General features: G+C 40.0%; 2 protein-coding genes across 7 annotated transcripts in view; both read left to right on the top strand.

Moving 5' to 3' along the window:
- Positions 1-16961, top strand: part of DPH5 (diphthamide biosynthesis 5) — a 221938-nt gene that overhangs the window by 47138 nt on the left and 157839 nt on the right. The gene's annotated exons all lie outside the window — the stretch shown is intronic.
- Positions 1-16961, top strand: part of LOC121929015 (uncharacterized oxidoreductase ZK1290.5-like) — a 60593-nt gene that overhangs the window by 24242 nt on the left and 19390 nt on the right. The window contains exons 4-6 of the mRNA XM_042464340.1: positions 8520-8611; positions 13254-13436; positions 14917-14976. Of these exons, the coding sequence (XP_042320274.1) occupies positions 8520-8611; positions 13254-13436; positions 14917-14976 (335 nt within the window). The remainder of the gene's footprint in view (positions 1-8519; positions 8612-13253; positions 13437-14916; positions 14977-16961) is intronic.

The raw sequence follows: 16961 nt of genomic DNA, 5'->3' as shown, positions 1-16961 counted from the left end.
CCCCCCCCCTTTTCAAGCAGCCTCTTTTGACCATTTATGCGCATTTTTTGACCATTTATGCGCATTTTTGGGGGGGTGACATGTCTGTGTGCTTGCTTGTGCTTTATTTCTTCTTGCTCCTGGATTATTAATTATTATTATTATTATTGTTATTGTTATTGTTACTGTTATATGCGGATGCTACAGTCAGAATGCCTGCACTGCATTTCCCCTTTATTCCCAATTGATTCCATGGGTTAGAGCATTCCCTCCCCTCATCGGAGGGGAGAGAGAGGAGGAAAGAGCCCAAAGGGTGGATGCTAAGGGTGACAGGTGGCAAAAGGGGGGGGGGGGCTGGGGTGGGGGGGGGGGGGGGGGGAGATGGAGAAAGTGATGGAGGAGGAGGAAGAGGAAGAGGAGGATTGCCCAGGCTGGGGGATGTAGGGAAATGGATGCAGCAGAAGCATTTATGCGCATTTTTTGACCATTTATGCGCATTTTTTGGGGGGGTGACATGTCTGTGTGCTTGCTTGTGCTTTATTTCCTCTTGCTCCTGGATTATTATTATTATTATTATTATTATTAATGCGCTGCATTTCCCATTTATTCCCAATTGATTCCATGAGGTCACTCTCTCTCAGCCTCAGTGGAAGGCAATGGCAAAGTGTAAGCAGGAGGAAAGGGGTCAGTTCAGCAGAGGGGGAAGCTACAATGTTGCAAAAGACCTCACTTACAATCAGTGTTACATTTTTAAACAATTTTTTGGAGCAAAGGGAAAGCTACAAATGTTGCTTTTAAAAGCATAAAAAAATGCATGACAATTCCATCCTTTGCCTGGGACGGGGCAGATCTGACCCAAATGCCCACAGGTTTATAAAAAAATTAACCCTGTGCCTGGCTCTTTAAAAAAAGGGAGGAGGGGGAGGACACTTTCCGATGCCCTGCAAAACGTCACCATGACAATCGCTTGATTGACAGCGGCCACCTCGCCGGCAGACACAGAATGCATTTGATTTCAAATTTGTAGTGGGCACTTGCTAACGGAGCGATTCGGGGGAGGGGCATCCGGATCATCCCAGTTCCCTCCACGTCTTTTAGGCCAGTATGAATGGGGCATTCATCCTGCTGTCTGGCGATCCATGACAGCTGGTGGCTTCTTTATCCACAAGGCAATAAATCCTTTTGGAGTTTAGCCCAAATTTGAAAGGAGCTATTCAGAGTGGTGAATCTATTCTTAGGATATAATTCAGCACCTTGGATAGGTGCTTTAAAATTCAGACTGGAACGCAGAGAGGATTCGTTGTCTGGCTGATGTGGAAGCCATCAGCCACCATTGATGGCTGTAGCAGAAGCTGAAGTTCAACACATCTGCTGGATACCATGTTGCTTTGGCTTAGTTGTTTTGTAGTCATTCTGTAAATAGCACTCAATATTGCTTGGCAAGTAGGTGGTCCATTATATCGGGTTAGAAGGGCCATTCCCCTCCATCTTCACATGAACAAAATATCCTGGATGTACATATTTGAAATACTGAGTCCCAGCTTTTGGGGAAAGACAGGGTATAAACAAACCAATACAATGGATCTTGTGGAAACTCACTGGGTGACCTTGGGCAAGTCACAGTCTCTCAGTGTCAGAAGGTGGCAATGGCAAATCCCATCTGAGGAAACTTGCCGAGAAAATCCCTTGATAGGTTTGCCTTATGATTGCCATAAAGGAAATGACTTAGAGGCACACAAGAACAAACAACATGTGTGTGTGTCCCTTATATAAAATGGCAAAATAAATGCTTGCTTTTTGGATTTTTTAAAAATATTTTTTCAAGCCATGGATCATTGAATCTGTGGATAAAGAATCTATGGATATAGAGGCCAGACTGTGTTATAAAAAGTTCCATCGTCATACACTTCTTTCTTTCAGTCTATATATAAGAAACACAGCTATAGGGACCAGGATGTACTATCAGAATTTATACTCCTTCTGCTATGGAAAAAGATGGCTCCTCATTTCTTTACTGAATTAGTGTATTTCTGGGTGGAACTAGTTTACTGAGAAGAGTAAGGTAACTGTGCATTTAATCTAGTTAACTAACTTTATTCTATTTTGTAGTACAGGAAACATCTCTGATGCTGAAAACAAAACCTTCTCATTGTTTCTTTTCCCTCCTGGGGCCTCTTTAGGCTGGGCAGCAGTGCTGTAGTTATCTACTGTGTTAAGCTTGACATACTGAGGTTTCAGTCTTCTGCATGCCTACATGGGAGCAAATTGTACTGAGCTTGGTGGAACGTATTTCTAACAAGCAGCCATGCACAGTATTAAGCCGATCTCTGCAGTGATTGGGTTTTTTAAAAATAAAAAATAGAAGGAATGTATAGCCATCAAATCATGCATGTTTCCTTCACCAGTGATTCTTAACCTTTTCTTTACCAGAAAGAAAGAAATCTACCAGAAAGAAAGAAGAAAGAAAGAAAGAAATCTGCAGATTCTGAGGGGACTATAATGTCTTCACAGCCCTCCTGCGAGAATCTGCAGACTACAGGTTAAGAACCAATGTCACAAAATATCACAAAATATAAAAAGCTAATCATGCATGGAAAGTTTGGTTTTGCAATGTACTCAAACAATCCAGAAAACCAGTATGTTGACAAGCCATTGAGAATACATTACAATTATGATCCACCACCCATCCCATTCCATGAGTGTCAGATGAGAGAATACTAGATGCTAACTTTTCATGGGCTACATGCCACCGATAGGCAGGGCTATCCCACACTGTTTTTCATCTCTACTTCATATATGCACACACATACATTAATATATGTCTATGCAACACACACATACAAACACACATATTTGTAAGTATTCACACATGCCAACCAGACATACATTCCTGGTCTTCACCACCAGCTTGTCGCTGTCCTTTCTTTCCTCCCAAATCCTTTCTCCAACAGTCACTGTACAACAGACCAATAGGATGGAAGCCACTCAGGCTGGCAAAGCATGGGCATGATACTCTGGTTAGCCAAACTTGGCCGGCAAAGTAGAGCACAGCACTCTGGCTCTGCTAGAAGGGTTGATGTGGAAGAAGAAGCTGTGGCTTGCATGTGTAAGTGTGAAAAGCCATGCAGTTCCATGCAAGCCCTATTTGGCTTGTGTCTGAGGAGACTGACACAGTTGTTTCTTTGTTATAAGGGGCCTTCTCAAGACAAAGTAAAGGGCATCCTGCTTGAATCCAAGAAAATAAATGAGTAACAGTATTTTGTTTAAAAAAAGATGGGCCATTATTTTCATTGGAGGAATCTGGAACGGATGTGAACAAAACAATGAAAAAAAATCTGCCTTTCAGAATCAGTTTGTGATCTGATGGCAGGACAATCATCTACTAGTACTTTAGTCTTCATAATGCATCTAAATGTATCATTTCATTATACATCTTCCATGATTTTTGCTACAAGCGTCTTGTAAATGCCTCCATTTTCAAGGTAATGTCAGTTGAATAATACATTATTTTTGGGAAAAACCACTGAATCCATCTTTACCCCATTCCCTTTTGTGGTACAACTAGAAATAATGTTTTTGTCCATGCTTCTTTTGGCATATTGATTTATTAGCGTGGAATGTCATAGATTTATTTCCTTCCCCCATCCTTCTTCTATCAAAGGCCTAAGCTCTGGGACCTTGACTTCCCCTAGCAGATTAAATACAAATTATGCAAATTTCAGTGTCCTGGGTCATAATCCAATTAACAGGACACATATTGAGCACATGATCATTAGTCTAAATGAAAACTGTCAAGCAGCTTGGTATTTGAGATTAACGCATCCACCCTTGGATGCTTTTTGGAAGAAAGAGTATATCTGTATACATCCCCCTGTGTATTCTGTACTGAGTTCTCTTTGAATTTGTCCCCTCATCTATAAAACCTTGTAGCTCAGCTTTTTTGTGTGTGTGCTGCTGGGGAGTGAAGCAGAATTCACTTTGAATCTAGTTTGTAAATTCTCTTTTGGAGTAGAAAGCTGTACTGTTTTGCAGTATGGATTGGTGGCACAATATGGATAATAGGTTAAAATAAATTTGTGAACACAACATTGTAAAACTCATATGACAAAAATGTCCTCAGCTAGCTCCACTAAAATATTGTAAGTACATCATAGAAACTATATCACCTATGATAGCATGCAGTTTTCTGTAAAATGTCCCTGGCACCCTTTGCATTACTCAGTTAACAGCACTATAATTCCACTTACCGTGGCTCTATCCTTTGGAATCCTGGGATTTGAAGTTTGTTGTTGTGTGCCTTCCAGCCATTTCCAACTCATGACAACCCTAAGGTGAGCCTATCATGAGGTTTTCTGGGGCCAAGAATGTGTTAATCATTCAAGGCCACCCATTGGATTTCCATGGCCTAGCAGTGAAACAAACCCTAGTCTCCAGAGTTGTAGTCCAATGCTCAAACTACTTCACCATTCTACCTCTCATTTATAGTTTAGCAAAAGTTATTTTGATTTCTTATCTAAGGAACTATAGTTCCTCAGTAAACGTCAAGCCCCGGAATTTCATAGGAAGTTACAATGATAGGTAAAAGTAGAAACATACTGTTATAATTATGTAGAGGGAAAAGGCATCTGTTACAGTTTCAAAGCTGATGAATGTCATTTTTCACATCAGCATGTTCAGGTGTGTTCAAATTTGTGAATTTCTCAAACCCCAGCAATATGATAGTGAATATTGACACTCGCTATAATTGATGTTATTGTCTACCAGTATGTTTTTGACAATAGGGGCAAATGGCAGTGAATGTCAATATTCACAAAATGTGTCTGGGATTGACTTACCTTGTTGCATTTGTGTCTTAGGAGATGAAGCTGCCATACCTAGTTCTTATCCCACCTTCCACTATTTTATCCTCACAACAGTCCTGTGGGATGAGGTAGACTGAAAGAAAGTGACTGGCCCATGAATGCTCAGTGGAGTAAGTACAATGCTAGCCCTAACTGGAGTACAGCCTTTGAAATCAATGGGACAGAAGGTTAGTTGTGACATACCCCATTTATTTCAATATGTTTACTATAGTTAGAACTAATGTTGGGTTGAACTCCACTGACTAAGCGGCATTTTGAAATTTTACAGTGCCATATGTTTCTGTTTTTTCATGGGAATATGTATAATTTGGATATAAAAAGCAAAATCGATGCATTGCCATGTTGCTTCTCTTCTTCTAGTATGCAAAGTATGGTGCATTTGAATTGTAAATGTTTTGTTTATGTTAATACAAATTTATATTTAAATCCTGGATGAAGGTAGATTTCCACCTCATTATACATCACTGGGTCTTATTAGCATTAATGGGAATTATGCAAACTGGCTGGGCTTGACAAGGCAGCTGCCTGAGATGAACAACGAGTTCCATCTCTCTTGCTGTTCCATTTACCTTGGGTTCCTGTGACAAGACAAATCAATAGCGATTCCACACACTGGATGGCTATATGCCAGCTCATTAGTATGGTAATAATCCTTCCTGTATTTTCCATGCTGTATTTTCCAGATTAACTTGTGTCACTTTTGTTTACACCTTTTCGCAAACAAGAAGGCTGCTGAGCTTGCCTTACCATAGTGTTCTGGGAATTGTGCTGGATCCCTCAAATTTCCTAGGCGGATGTGCATTGAAATTAATGTTGGTCTTCACTTGTAAAGCACTATTCATCTTAGGCCCATCATACTTTGAAGTTGCTGCTTTTTTGTGTCCTGTCACAATGTCTGGGAGGAATCAAAAGCACTTTAGGATTAGATACAATGACTGTATCAGAGCTATAATCATAACATGCCATGCTGAATGGCTCATCTGAGTAGCTGAGATGTGACCCAGAAAGTTCTCACTTCACGGTTTGAATTTAGTGGAGATAGGCTGTTGCCCCACTGCAGAATTAATGCAGTTTGACACCGCTTTAACTATCATGGAGCCAGCCCATGGTATCCTGGAATTTGTAGTTTGTTGTGGTAACAGAGCTCTCTGACAGAGAAGACTAAATAGCTCACAAAATTACAAATCCCAGAATTTCATAGCATTGATTCATGGCAGTCAAAAGTGGTCAAACTGCATTAATTCTGCAGTGTAGATGCAGCCCTATTCAATGAATGGAGCAACTCTTCCCTCAGGTTCAAAATTGATATAGGTAGCACCTTGTGCAATGCCAACACTGAAGGCATCTCACATGATTGGAACCCAACCTGGTTTCCAGTTTTATAAAACTGGTGATAACAACAACTGTTTTTCACTTTAAGTTGACTTTTATTTCAGGAATTCATATAGGGTGGCTCTGAAAGGCTTTAAAAGACTTTGAATGTGCAACCAGAACATTTTAAACCTACATTGTTTGGGTCTGTGGGTTCACCCAGGCCACCTTTCACTGAAGACTGGTTTCTTGGTGTGCTAGATATAGTTTATAAGATTACAGTAACAAGTACAAGTAGTTAGACAAAAATAAAATTATTCTATTGAAAATTGAGACTTGTTTTTTAGGCACTGGAACAATAAGGTTTGTAATGTTGCTAATGTGTAGGGTTTAACAAATGCAGTGTACAGTGGCTCTTGTTATCTGCTGGGTTTTGGTTTAAGGACCCCCCCCCCCCATGGATATCAAAATTCATGAATGCTCAAGTCTCATTAAATACAATGGTGTATTTAAATTGTGTCCTTTACATAAAATGGCAAAATCAAGGTTTGCTATTTGGAACTTTTTTTTTTTTAAATTAGAAGCCTACAACTTGGGTGTGATGGGGGTTCCTTTCTACTTTTATTTGCTTGCAGTATATGGTTCATAGATCTATTCTGCATGACTTTCCCTGTTCTTCCATTTCTGGACAAGCAGCTATTTGGGGCCAGAAATTCAAAGAATTGGAGTGTGAACACGTTTCGAAAATGCTGTAACATGATGCTTTTATTAATGTTTGTTGTTGTATGCTTTCAAGTCATTTCTGACTTACAGCAACTCAAAGGTGATCCTATGAAGGATTTTCTTGGCAAGATTTGTTCAGAGGAGGTTTGCCTTTTCCTCCCACTGAGGCTGAAAGAGGGTGACTTGTCTAAGGACATCCAGTGGGTTTCCATGGCCAAGTGGGATTCAAATCCTGGTCTCCAGAGTCAGAGTCCAGTGCTCAGTCCAGTACACCACATTGGTCTTCGTGTTTTTATTAGTGGGTTAACTATTGACTTTTAGCAAAGGACAATTTGAACAAATGAGGGAGTTTTCTCCTTTCCATCTCTTCCTTCTCACTTCTGTAATGGCTAGTGTAGCCATATATTTACACAGAGAAATTTTTATTTCTTTACTTTTAGAAATTATTATGGCATTTTGATGGCAGGTAATATGAGAAATGCAGAATTCCACTATAATCATACACAACCTGTGCTGCTCTTTCCACACTGCTTAAGCATACTTTCAGCATTTTTAGAACTTGTGGCAGAACATCTTTGTTGCAGTAGTAACCTGCAAGTAGCTGGAAGTATGTTTGGACTATTTGTCCCAGTGTTTTCTTACTCACACCCAATTTGCCTGCTACCAATGTTCTGCTTTTCTTTGGCAGGCTGTTCAGAACACCATTTCCTCCTTTTCAACCTGCTGAAGTTCAATTGTTTTTGCTTGCACTGTATCAGCCTTTCCCAGAATTTTGCTTGGAGCTTGAATCCACGAGGGAGTCCCCAATGTGTTTAGATTATAAAACTGCTTCCTGAAGCGATCTTGTTTGGCTAAGACCCTTTGATAATGCTGTAAGACTGGATGTTCTGTGTTTGTCTTCTCCATCCAACCAACCCCCTGTTCTTCATTGTGCTGCTGGTTAACAGAAATTGGTTCCTATATAATCTCTCCCTTCCACCCACCCCTGCAATTTGATTTATCATTCTTGGAAATAAGTTTGATTGCATAGCTCATCCTGCTCTGAGGGCATGGAATAGAATACAAGCTTTTCGTATCTCATAAGAGAAAAGAGACATTTGGCCAGAGCCATTGAAATGCAGCCAAAGGCACACTTGACTGCTTAAAATGAGGTCCAAAAGGTTACTTGCATTTAAATAGTGAAATACTGGTAGGGTTCCAGCAATCATCTGTGGACTCTGTGTGTTTTTACTTTCAAGTCTTTTTCTGAGTTATATACAGAAATGGTAACTGGAAGATAGTTGTGCCTCTGCTTCCATGTTTAATGCATTTAGGCACTTCTGTGCTTCTCACAGCCCTTGATATTATGCATTTTCTTTTTTGTGCTTGAGTAAAAAACAGTCCTAATATATAAATCAGAATTTGATGTACTGTATTAGGTTGCAGAGCTAAAATTTGAACCCTGGTCTAATACTGTTTAGAGCTGACTACAGAGCCCAAACAGGTCTGCTCTCCAGCACCTTTGGTCCCACCACCTAATACCTGCCTGCTCCACTTTACCTTATGATGAGAGCATCCCAGACTATGAGGTTAAAGATCTGTACAACATTTTTAAAACCATAGTAGAATGTTACAAACCTGAATTGCCTTTTTGTCTTTGTAAAGGTTTATGTCGATCTATTGGAGTAAGTAACTTTCTCATTGATCACTTGGAGCAACTCAGAGAAGACTGCCAGATAACCCCACATGTAAATCAGGTGAGTTTATTACACATAGTGCGTATAAGGCTTTTATAAGAAACTAGTGTTACTCAGGATCTCTCTCCACTCCTCCAAAGTGAATTGGTGGCAAGTTTTGTGTTAGCCTTTGTGATTCCTGCACACACACCTGTTGCCTCTATAATCTCAAGTGACAGTAGTGGGTAGGAGAATGGCTAAAGGCACTAGATCCAGTCTGATCTTGAATGCTAAGCAGGTTCAGCTCTGGTTAGTACTTGGATGGAAGACTGTCAAGGAACACCAGGTACTGTAGGCTATATTTCAGAGAAAAGAACTGGCAAAACCACTTCTGAGCATTCTAAGAAAACCCTATGAAATTCATGGAGTCACCTTAAGTCAACAGGTAACTTGAAAGCACATACAAATACCCAAGAGAGTGGCTGAGCCCTAGCCATGAGATTCCTGCATCTGTCCCCGCTTCTGTCATTTATAAACCTTCCTGCATTTCAAGCTTCAGGGTCTCTTTGGTGTGAACAATCACAATGAGTCTGAGATGTAGATGTCAGCTGTGTGAGAGCCAACATCTTGCATTTGGTCTCAGTAAAAGGAAAGCTGTTTAAATGATTATATATCTGCCATTGCTGTAACAAAGGTATCACTTGAAGAAACACATTGTATGCAAATAATGCACCATAAAAGGGAACACTGGATCTTTGTGTGATGGTTGGAGGGGGGGTCTTTATAGATGATGGTGCTCCATTATTAATGGAAAAAGGAGTGACTCTTCACCACACTCCTCTGCAAACTGTAAACTTGCCATAGAGTCAAGAGCTTCAAAGGCTGAAGGGATGAATACATCTGCTGCTTGAATCTTGTTTCCCATCCAGCCCACAAGATTCTCTGTGCTTCAGAATTTGGGCTTCCAAATCCAACTGAACAACAATTGATTGTGAACAATGCATATTTCTGTACCACAAGTTTAGATAACTTCAAAAAAGGATTAGATAAAAGCATAGATGAGAGCTCTGTAAAGTATTAGGTCTGATAACTAAGAGCCTTATTGCATGAGAAAAGAAAGACAAAATGGAATAGGAGAGTAGCAGTTTTCTCTGTGCTTCTCCACATGACATTGTAGCACTTCTGTTTTCTTCCTGAGGAAGATGGTCAAAAAATCATGCCTTTTGCCAAATGGATTTCTCTAGTGCAAACAAAAAGCTTGTTTTTATGACCATCTCTCTTAGGAAGAGAACAGAAGTGCTACAACGTCATGCAGAGAGGCACAAAGAAAGCTGCTACTCTCCCACTCTGTTTCATCTTTCTTTTCTCAGGTGATAAGAGTTTAGATAAAGGCTGCACGTCTCAAGAACAGTAGATATCTAGATACTAGATACTGAGTTTAGTACTGGGGAGTACTGGGGATAGCATATCTTGTCCATGATTTCTGAACTTGTCTGAAGAAATAGTTTTTAAAAATCTGCCTTGAGCCAACTGCCAGTGAGTTTAATTGGATGTTGCCAAGTGAGGGATTTTTTCATAGTATTTTGATAGAGTTGCTTGCTTTGGTTCAACCAGTGAAGGTGATAATATTATGAAACCAGAAGAAAAACCTTTCAATCCATTTTCAGCACATGGTATACAATATAATTTTTAAAGCGCGTGTCATGTCTTCCCTGGTGTTTTTTCTGGAGAAGAAGAAGAAAGGCCCATGTGGTTTAACCTTTCCTTGGAGGTAAGGTACTCTAACCCACTGCTCATTTTTAGTTGGTCTTTCACAGCTGTTTTTGTGTAAAAAAACAACACCACACTCTGTTGTGTTCAAACTCAGCAAATTTGAAAGATTCACCTGGAATTATTATCTCTCCCCATTCCCTTAGTGGTGTCCACTTTCAAGAGTGGAAAGCTTGTGTTTTTCGCCTACAGTTCCCAGAGTCTCCCAGTCAGCATGATCAAGAGGTTCTGAGAGCTTTCGTCTGAAACATGTAACTTTTCCAAGTGTAGTAAATCCTGGGGCCTGTTGAGATGTTAGCAAAATGGGCAGAGCAGTGACTACACATTGTCTTTGCAAACTGTAAACTCATGATGTGGAATGCCATAGAGGGGTCAGGAAACTTCAAAGGTTGAATAGATGGATGTGTCTGCTGCTTGAACCTTGTCTTCCACCCAGCCTGTCATTTTTGATCACAGTGGCTTTGAGGCTGACTCAGCCTAGTCTCTGAAAGTACGCATGTGTTTTATTTTTCAGAGTTAGTACTGAGCAGATGCCAGCCTATTGTTCCTGACTATTGTTGCCTGAAAAGACAACATGTACTTGGGATGAGAAACAGGAAGCAGCTCCTCATCCTCCTGGGGTGGATGAAATTTTCCACATTCCCTGCGTTGATGTCATTGTGCTAAACTAAGATATCTTTTTCTTCCTCTTCTTCATCATCATTGAAAGTACGCAAAAAAGTTAGGTCATTAGAAAGAACATGATGGATATTGGGTTTGGAGGTGTGTTGCTCTCTGTAAGTCAGCTTCGTCAGAGAATTTATGTTGGTTTGAGCACATACAGAAAGCTCTTCTATCCGGGAATTGTTTCAAGCTTTTCTTTTGTTTAATTATTTTGCTTCAGTTTCAAGGGATAGTTCATGTTTTCCCAGGCTGTACCATACAATTGCTGCTCTTGATAATACCTAGGGCCCTTTCACACTATACAAATATAACTTTGTAATCCCCCTTTAACTGCTATGGCTGCACCCTATTGTATGTTGAGATTTGCAGTTTTTGTGCCTATGTGCATTTAAATCACTTGTTGACTTATGGCAACCCCATGAATTTCACAGAGTAAGGAATACTCAGAGGTGGTTTTGCCAGTTCCTTCTTCTGAAATATAATCCACAGCATCTGGTGTTCATTGGGAATCTCCCATCCAAATACTAACCTGAGCTGATCCTGCTTAACTTCCAAGATCAGATGGGATTTGGTGCTTCTGAGTATTTAGGATGCATTTGCAGTTTAGGGAGGGCTATTTAGAATTCTTAGCCAGAGAGTCCTAGTACCCTTCTACAAAACTACCAACTACAAAAGCTGGAATTCCCTGTGATGTAGCCATGGCAGTTTAAGTGGGACCACTTCTGCAGTTGTGTGGTGTACATGGATCCCTGAGATCTCTGTCAGTAATGTGCATCTCATATTTTGTTCCCTGTTACTCTCACCTATTCCCCTTCCTGCTGCCTCTTCTATACTCAGCTTTGCTTATATTACTCTTCAGGTTAAATGTAGATTTTACTGAGACAGGGGCTCATCTGTAAGGTCCCTTAACCAGGAAGAGGTAGATGGAGAGTACACACAGAGCACAACCTTCCTTTTCACAGTTAATTTCTCCAGCTTTAATTAAAATCACCTTCCCTGTGTGATGTAGAAGTCAAAGTATTCAACTGGAGCTTGGATGATCCAAATTCCAATCATCAGTTGAGCCATGAGATCCATTGTGTGGTCTTGGGCTAGTTGACCTATTTCATAGGATTATTAAGAGAATAAAAATGGGAAAAGGAGATTCATATACCACACCTTGAGTCCACGGGAGAAAGGTTGGGAGGAAAATGTAACTAATAAAAACATTTTATGAATCTATGAGAACCAGCCTGGTATAGTGGTTTGAACTATGACTGGAGACCGGGGTTTGAATCCCAGCTCAGCCGTTTAAACCCACTCAGTGATCTTGAGTAAGTCACACTCTCTCAGCCTCAGAGGATGACTATGGCAAACCCTCTCTGATGAAACTTGCCAAGAAAACCCCATGACAGGTTTGCCTTAGGATCACCATAAGTCAAAAACGACTTGAAGGCATACAACAACAACAAACAACAGATGTGACTACATAGCAGTTCTCTCTACCAGTGCTGTTCAGAAGTAGTATCTATTCCTATCTAGCTACACAAAATTAAATGTGTAGATTCTGCGGTAAATTAGAATAACACTGAGTTCTGCCTCTATAGATTTTGATGGGAAGAAGTTGTCTCCTTACAGTTGATGAGCAGTCATACAAGTCTCCTTTACAGAGCCAGAATTATACAAATCAAGTGAATAAAGGAGTTGCAGAGTCTCTCTCCCCCTTTCTTATATAGTCATGTGTAGCTGGAGTGCCCTTTCTTCAGGACAAGGCATAGCAGTCTCATTTTTCTTTCAGATAGGAACACAAGATAAGAAGAAGAGGGGGGATGTGGCACTGATTGCCTTCCATAATTGTTCCCTAAGGATGGAGTATTAATGTCTCAAGAAAACAATTGCGTACATTACTGTTTGGAGTTTGTAAGCTAATTGCTTCTTTAAAATTCTGAGCATCTTGGCAAACTTTGGATAAAATTTCCATTTAAGGGTATTCTTGGTTTTTTGAAAGGGGAAAACAGGTTAGTAACTTCATCTTTAAAAAATTCCAATAGCAGTAGCAAGCAATAGCATTCACATTTCTATATCTCTTTATAGTGAACTAGCACTCTTTAAGCAGTTTATAATCTGTAAGCCAATTGCCCCCAACAAACTGGATATTCATTTTACTACTCAGTCAATCTTGGAGCTCCGGGATCAAATTCACAACCTTGTGGCTGTTCTCTGCCAATCCAATAGTAACACTTCTATTCCTTATCCTTTGATGTGTGATAGGCTATATGCAAGTGAGACTGTTTATTCTCTCTTTTAAAAGGTTGAATATCATCCTTTTCAAAGGCCTCAAGAATTAGTGAATTACTGCCGAAGAAGAAACATTGTTTTTGAAGGCTACTGCCCACTAGCTAAAGGTGAAGCCCTTAGTCATCCCAGCATAATTAAACTCGCAAAGAAATATGGCAGAACCCCTGCACAGATCTGTATACGCTGGAGCATACAGGTGAGTTATCCTGTTGCTTGTATTATGACTCTCATCTCTATTAAACAGTAGTTTGAGGCATTTGTCTGTAATAGAACATATTTCCTGTCCACCCACGTAAAACCAAGAGTTGCAAGTACACCTCATCTGTCTCTTGTTGCTTTTAGTGCTGTGAGTGCACCAAATACTGACATCAACATTCAGTATTTTTCAAGGTAGTTCAATAGCACAAGCATTTAAAAGTAATTGGCCAGATGTTCTGAGTATTTTTAGGTAGATACGTTCAAGGTACCTTGTTCCTGGAATTATTTTTAGCTTAGATTTAGTTTTTCCTTACAGAAGTGAACAAGGAGCCTATTAGTGAAGAGAAATTCAAGATGTTGGCATTCTCTGCTTTCTATTCATGTAGAACAGCCAGGGGCTGCTGCCATGCTGCCCAAATGTAGTGGTATAGTGGCCAGTTCAACAGCAAGTAAACAGTAGGAGTCACCAAAACTGAGGTGCAGCTGTATGTTGGTCATCCCATCAGCCCATGTTACTCATCCCTGATTATAAATCTATTGGCTGCTGAATAACACTGGCATGACAGTATTGTGATATGGCATGATTTGAAAATGGCTTAAATGTGATCTCCTACCTGGTCAAGACACAGGTTTACCAGCTCAGCTGCTGTTTGTGAGGACTAACCTGGAGTTTCAAATTTGTCATTTTAAAGATATGGGCTGGAATCCTATTGGGCAGTTATGAATGCATAACTTCCATATTTACAAACCTATGCAATCACCCCATCCCGATTTACCAGATAGCAGACAGTGCGATTGATGGGGGTCATTCCTTTGTTGCTCAGGAAGCAACTGATTGACATTCCCATCCCTCCTGTGAATGATTTCCATTGTGACAGGCAGAAACAAGGTCCCTGTCTAGGGTGACCTGATGTCATAACTTCAAAGGTGGATAAGGCATCGTAATGTAGGATATTCAGGAAGAATGTAGGATATTACAAACTAAAAACACTATTATAAATATACATCCATGCTTCTTAGTCATGTTCAAAATGGAGGACATTTTGGAATTCCACCTGGACAGAAGATTGTATAGGACATGTCCTGGAAAAGGAGGATGTCACCCTATCTCAGTTTCGCCTTGCACCGGAGATCAGTCATGCAAGGAGTGGATGGGAATATCAGCTGTTTACCAAGCAAAAGGAGAATGGATCCCCTTTGATCACAGTGGCTGCTTCTTTGTAAGTGGGGACTGAGTGATTTCCACAGTCCCCACACATTCCTTTAACTAAGGGGCTACATAGGGTTCATAAATACTGCACAGTTATGAACATGCAACTCTAGGTCACGCCTCTATAATTCCCCAGGAGGATTCTGGCCATGATTCATGACAAGTTATGCTAATTTCAACACATGGATTTTAGTGAGAACATCTTAGTTCATTCTTTTGCATCTCTATCTCACTGGCATAATATATCATTTTTTAATTTTCCTTATAGAATGGCATTGTCACTATACCAAAATCTACAAAACCAGAGAGGATCTGGGAAAACTGCCAGGTAAGAACAGACTCACTCATGCCAAGTGTACATAGCATCTTGTGCCTAATATTTGGGGCTTAATTTTTCATTGTTTTACACCATTTTACTTGCTCCTGATAGCATAGCTTTGGTTCCTTCCTTATAAAATGTAAATAAACCAGAAATTTTAATAGGTACAAGTGTTTGAAAGTGGCTAGAAATCATAATTAATTGATTGAGCTGCAGTGAGAAATGGTAAGGAGCCAGGATCCTAAGCAAACAATTCTGCTGCAGCTTGGTTGCTTGGTATTAAGTTTATTATTTCAAGTAGTGTGAGGATCAGGTGGAGGATGATAGTGTATATGATATGGATTGCAGTCAATGAATGCTTATGCCAAATAGAACATAGTAGATTTGAAGGTACAATAAGATTTTCATTGTTCTTTTTAGTTGATGCTCCCAGTTATTTCATGAAAAAATGTGGAGGAGAAAATGGGATTATGATACACATCAAAATAGATCAGAGAGACCATGGTGGCCAAATGTTGATGGCATTGATGCAGGGCTTTTGAAGTAGTATTTTCAGAAATTTTACCTTTCTATGCAGGAGATCAGATAGGCAAGCAGAGATTCAGAGTCTGTGTTGGCCAAGGGTTTAGATTTGTCATTCACTTAGGATCAATTTTGGACAAGACAAGCCTGTTGAAAGGAAAGGGGTGGGAGAGTGAGATAACTGGAATGCTGATTAATCAGAACATGGTCCCTTAGTTTTGTGTTTTTAAACTTTGTAAACCACCTTGAGTCCCAGAATGGGAAAAGTTGGAATAGAAGAAGTTCTGAACTTAGGACATTACTAAAGCTGGCAGCAGTCATGCTAGGAAAACTAAAATGGGAACATACTGCTCTGCAGCCATCCATTATCACATCTTGGTCAGTAGCACAACTGGGCTGCTTCTCCCATCTTGCTCTCTTCCTGAACTTTCCCTTAACCCCACCTCCCTGTATTTCCCTACCCAGCATACCCTTAGGAATTTTTTTGGGTTTGAGTTTTTCCCTTTTTAGCACAATTCTGGAGCACTATTGCTCCATGGAAATAAAAAAGAAAGAAAGAAAATAAATAGGGGAAAATTTAACAGGATGCTTTGGAATAGTGATAGAGGGAGAGGGACACAGTGATGCTATGTGACTGGCAGATTTGCGCAATTGTCAAGTCATCCACAGGTCCCCTGTCCACCCATCAGTGTAAAGGAACACCTCAAATAAAGGGCAGGTACAAGTTGGGGGCGTTGTTGTACGATGAGTATTGCCAAAGCCACTTTCTTACCAAAGTTCTTGCGATTTAAAAGCTGTGTAATCTCCAGAGTAACAGAGTCCATATTTTGGACTTAGTCAATGACCGGGTATTGGTTGGGCCAATAAACGTATCACTGTTTTGTGGATTTTGGATGTTATTGTACTTGGGTTTGAATAGTTTAGTCATGCAATTGACCAATGGGGTCTGCTGGAATTCTGAGCTGTGTCCAGAATTTTCTGTTAGTTTTCAATGCTGAACTGTACAAGGACACACACTGACTATAGCGCTGCCATATTAATTACATGGAAAGCTCTCCAAAAAGTTGCACATAATTTCTAAAGAAGGATGCTCTTAAAAATGAAGGGACGTTGAAAGCAAATGAAAGGAAAGAGGCAGACAAGGCAGATTTCTTCAGGATCCTTGGACATTACATAAACCTACAATATCAGAGACTTACTATGGATATGAAAATCTCTCTGTTTCAATTTGGTTAGATTTCTTGGAATCCCACCTTCCTTGGAATACCATTGTTTCATACCAGCTTTCTCCCACAATGAAATTCATAGACATTTTTGCACATTTTTCTTAGTGTGCAGATTTTATTTATTCAATTTACCTAGTTTATGCATTCTTCCTATTGACTAATGTGTATTTTTGCATATTTTCCACAAACGTATGGATGTTAGCTGTTTGTGTTATAAAACATATGTGAACTGCTTTCTGCAAATTT

Source organism: Sceloporus undulatus, chromosome 4, assembly GCF_019175285.1.
Source record: "Sceloporus undulatus isolate JIND9_A2432 ecotype Alabama chromosome 4, SceUnd_v1.1, whole genome shotgun sequence".
In the NCBI taxonomy this organism is placed as follows: Eukaryota; Metazoa; Chordata; class Lepidosauria; order Squamata; family Phrynosomatidae; genus Sceloporus; species Sceloporus undulatus.
This window is presented reverse-complemented; position numbering and strand designations above follow the sequence as displayed.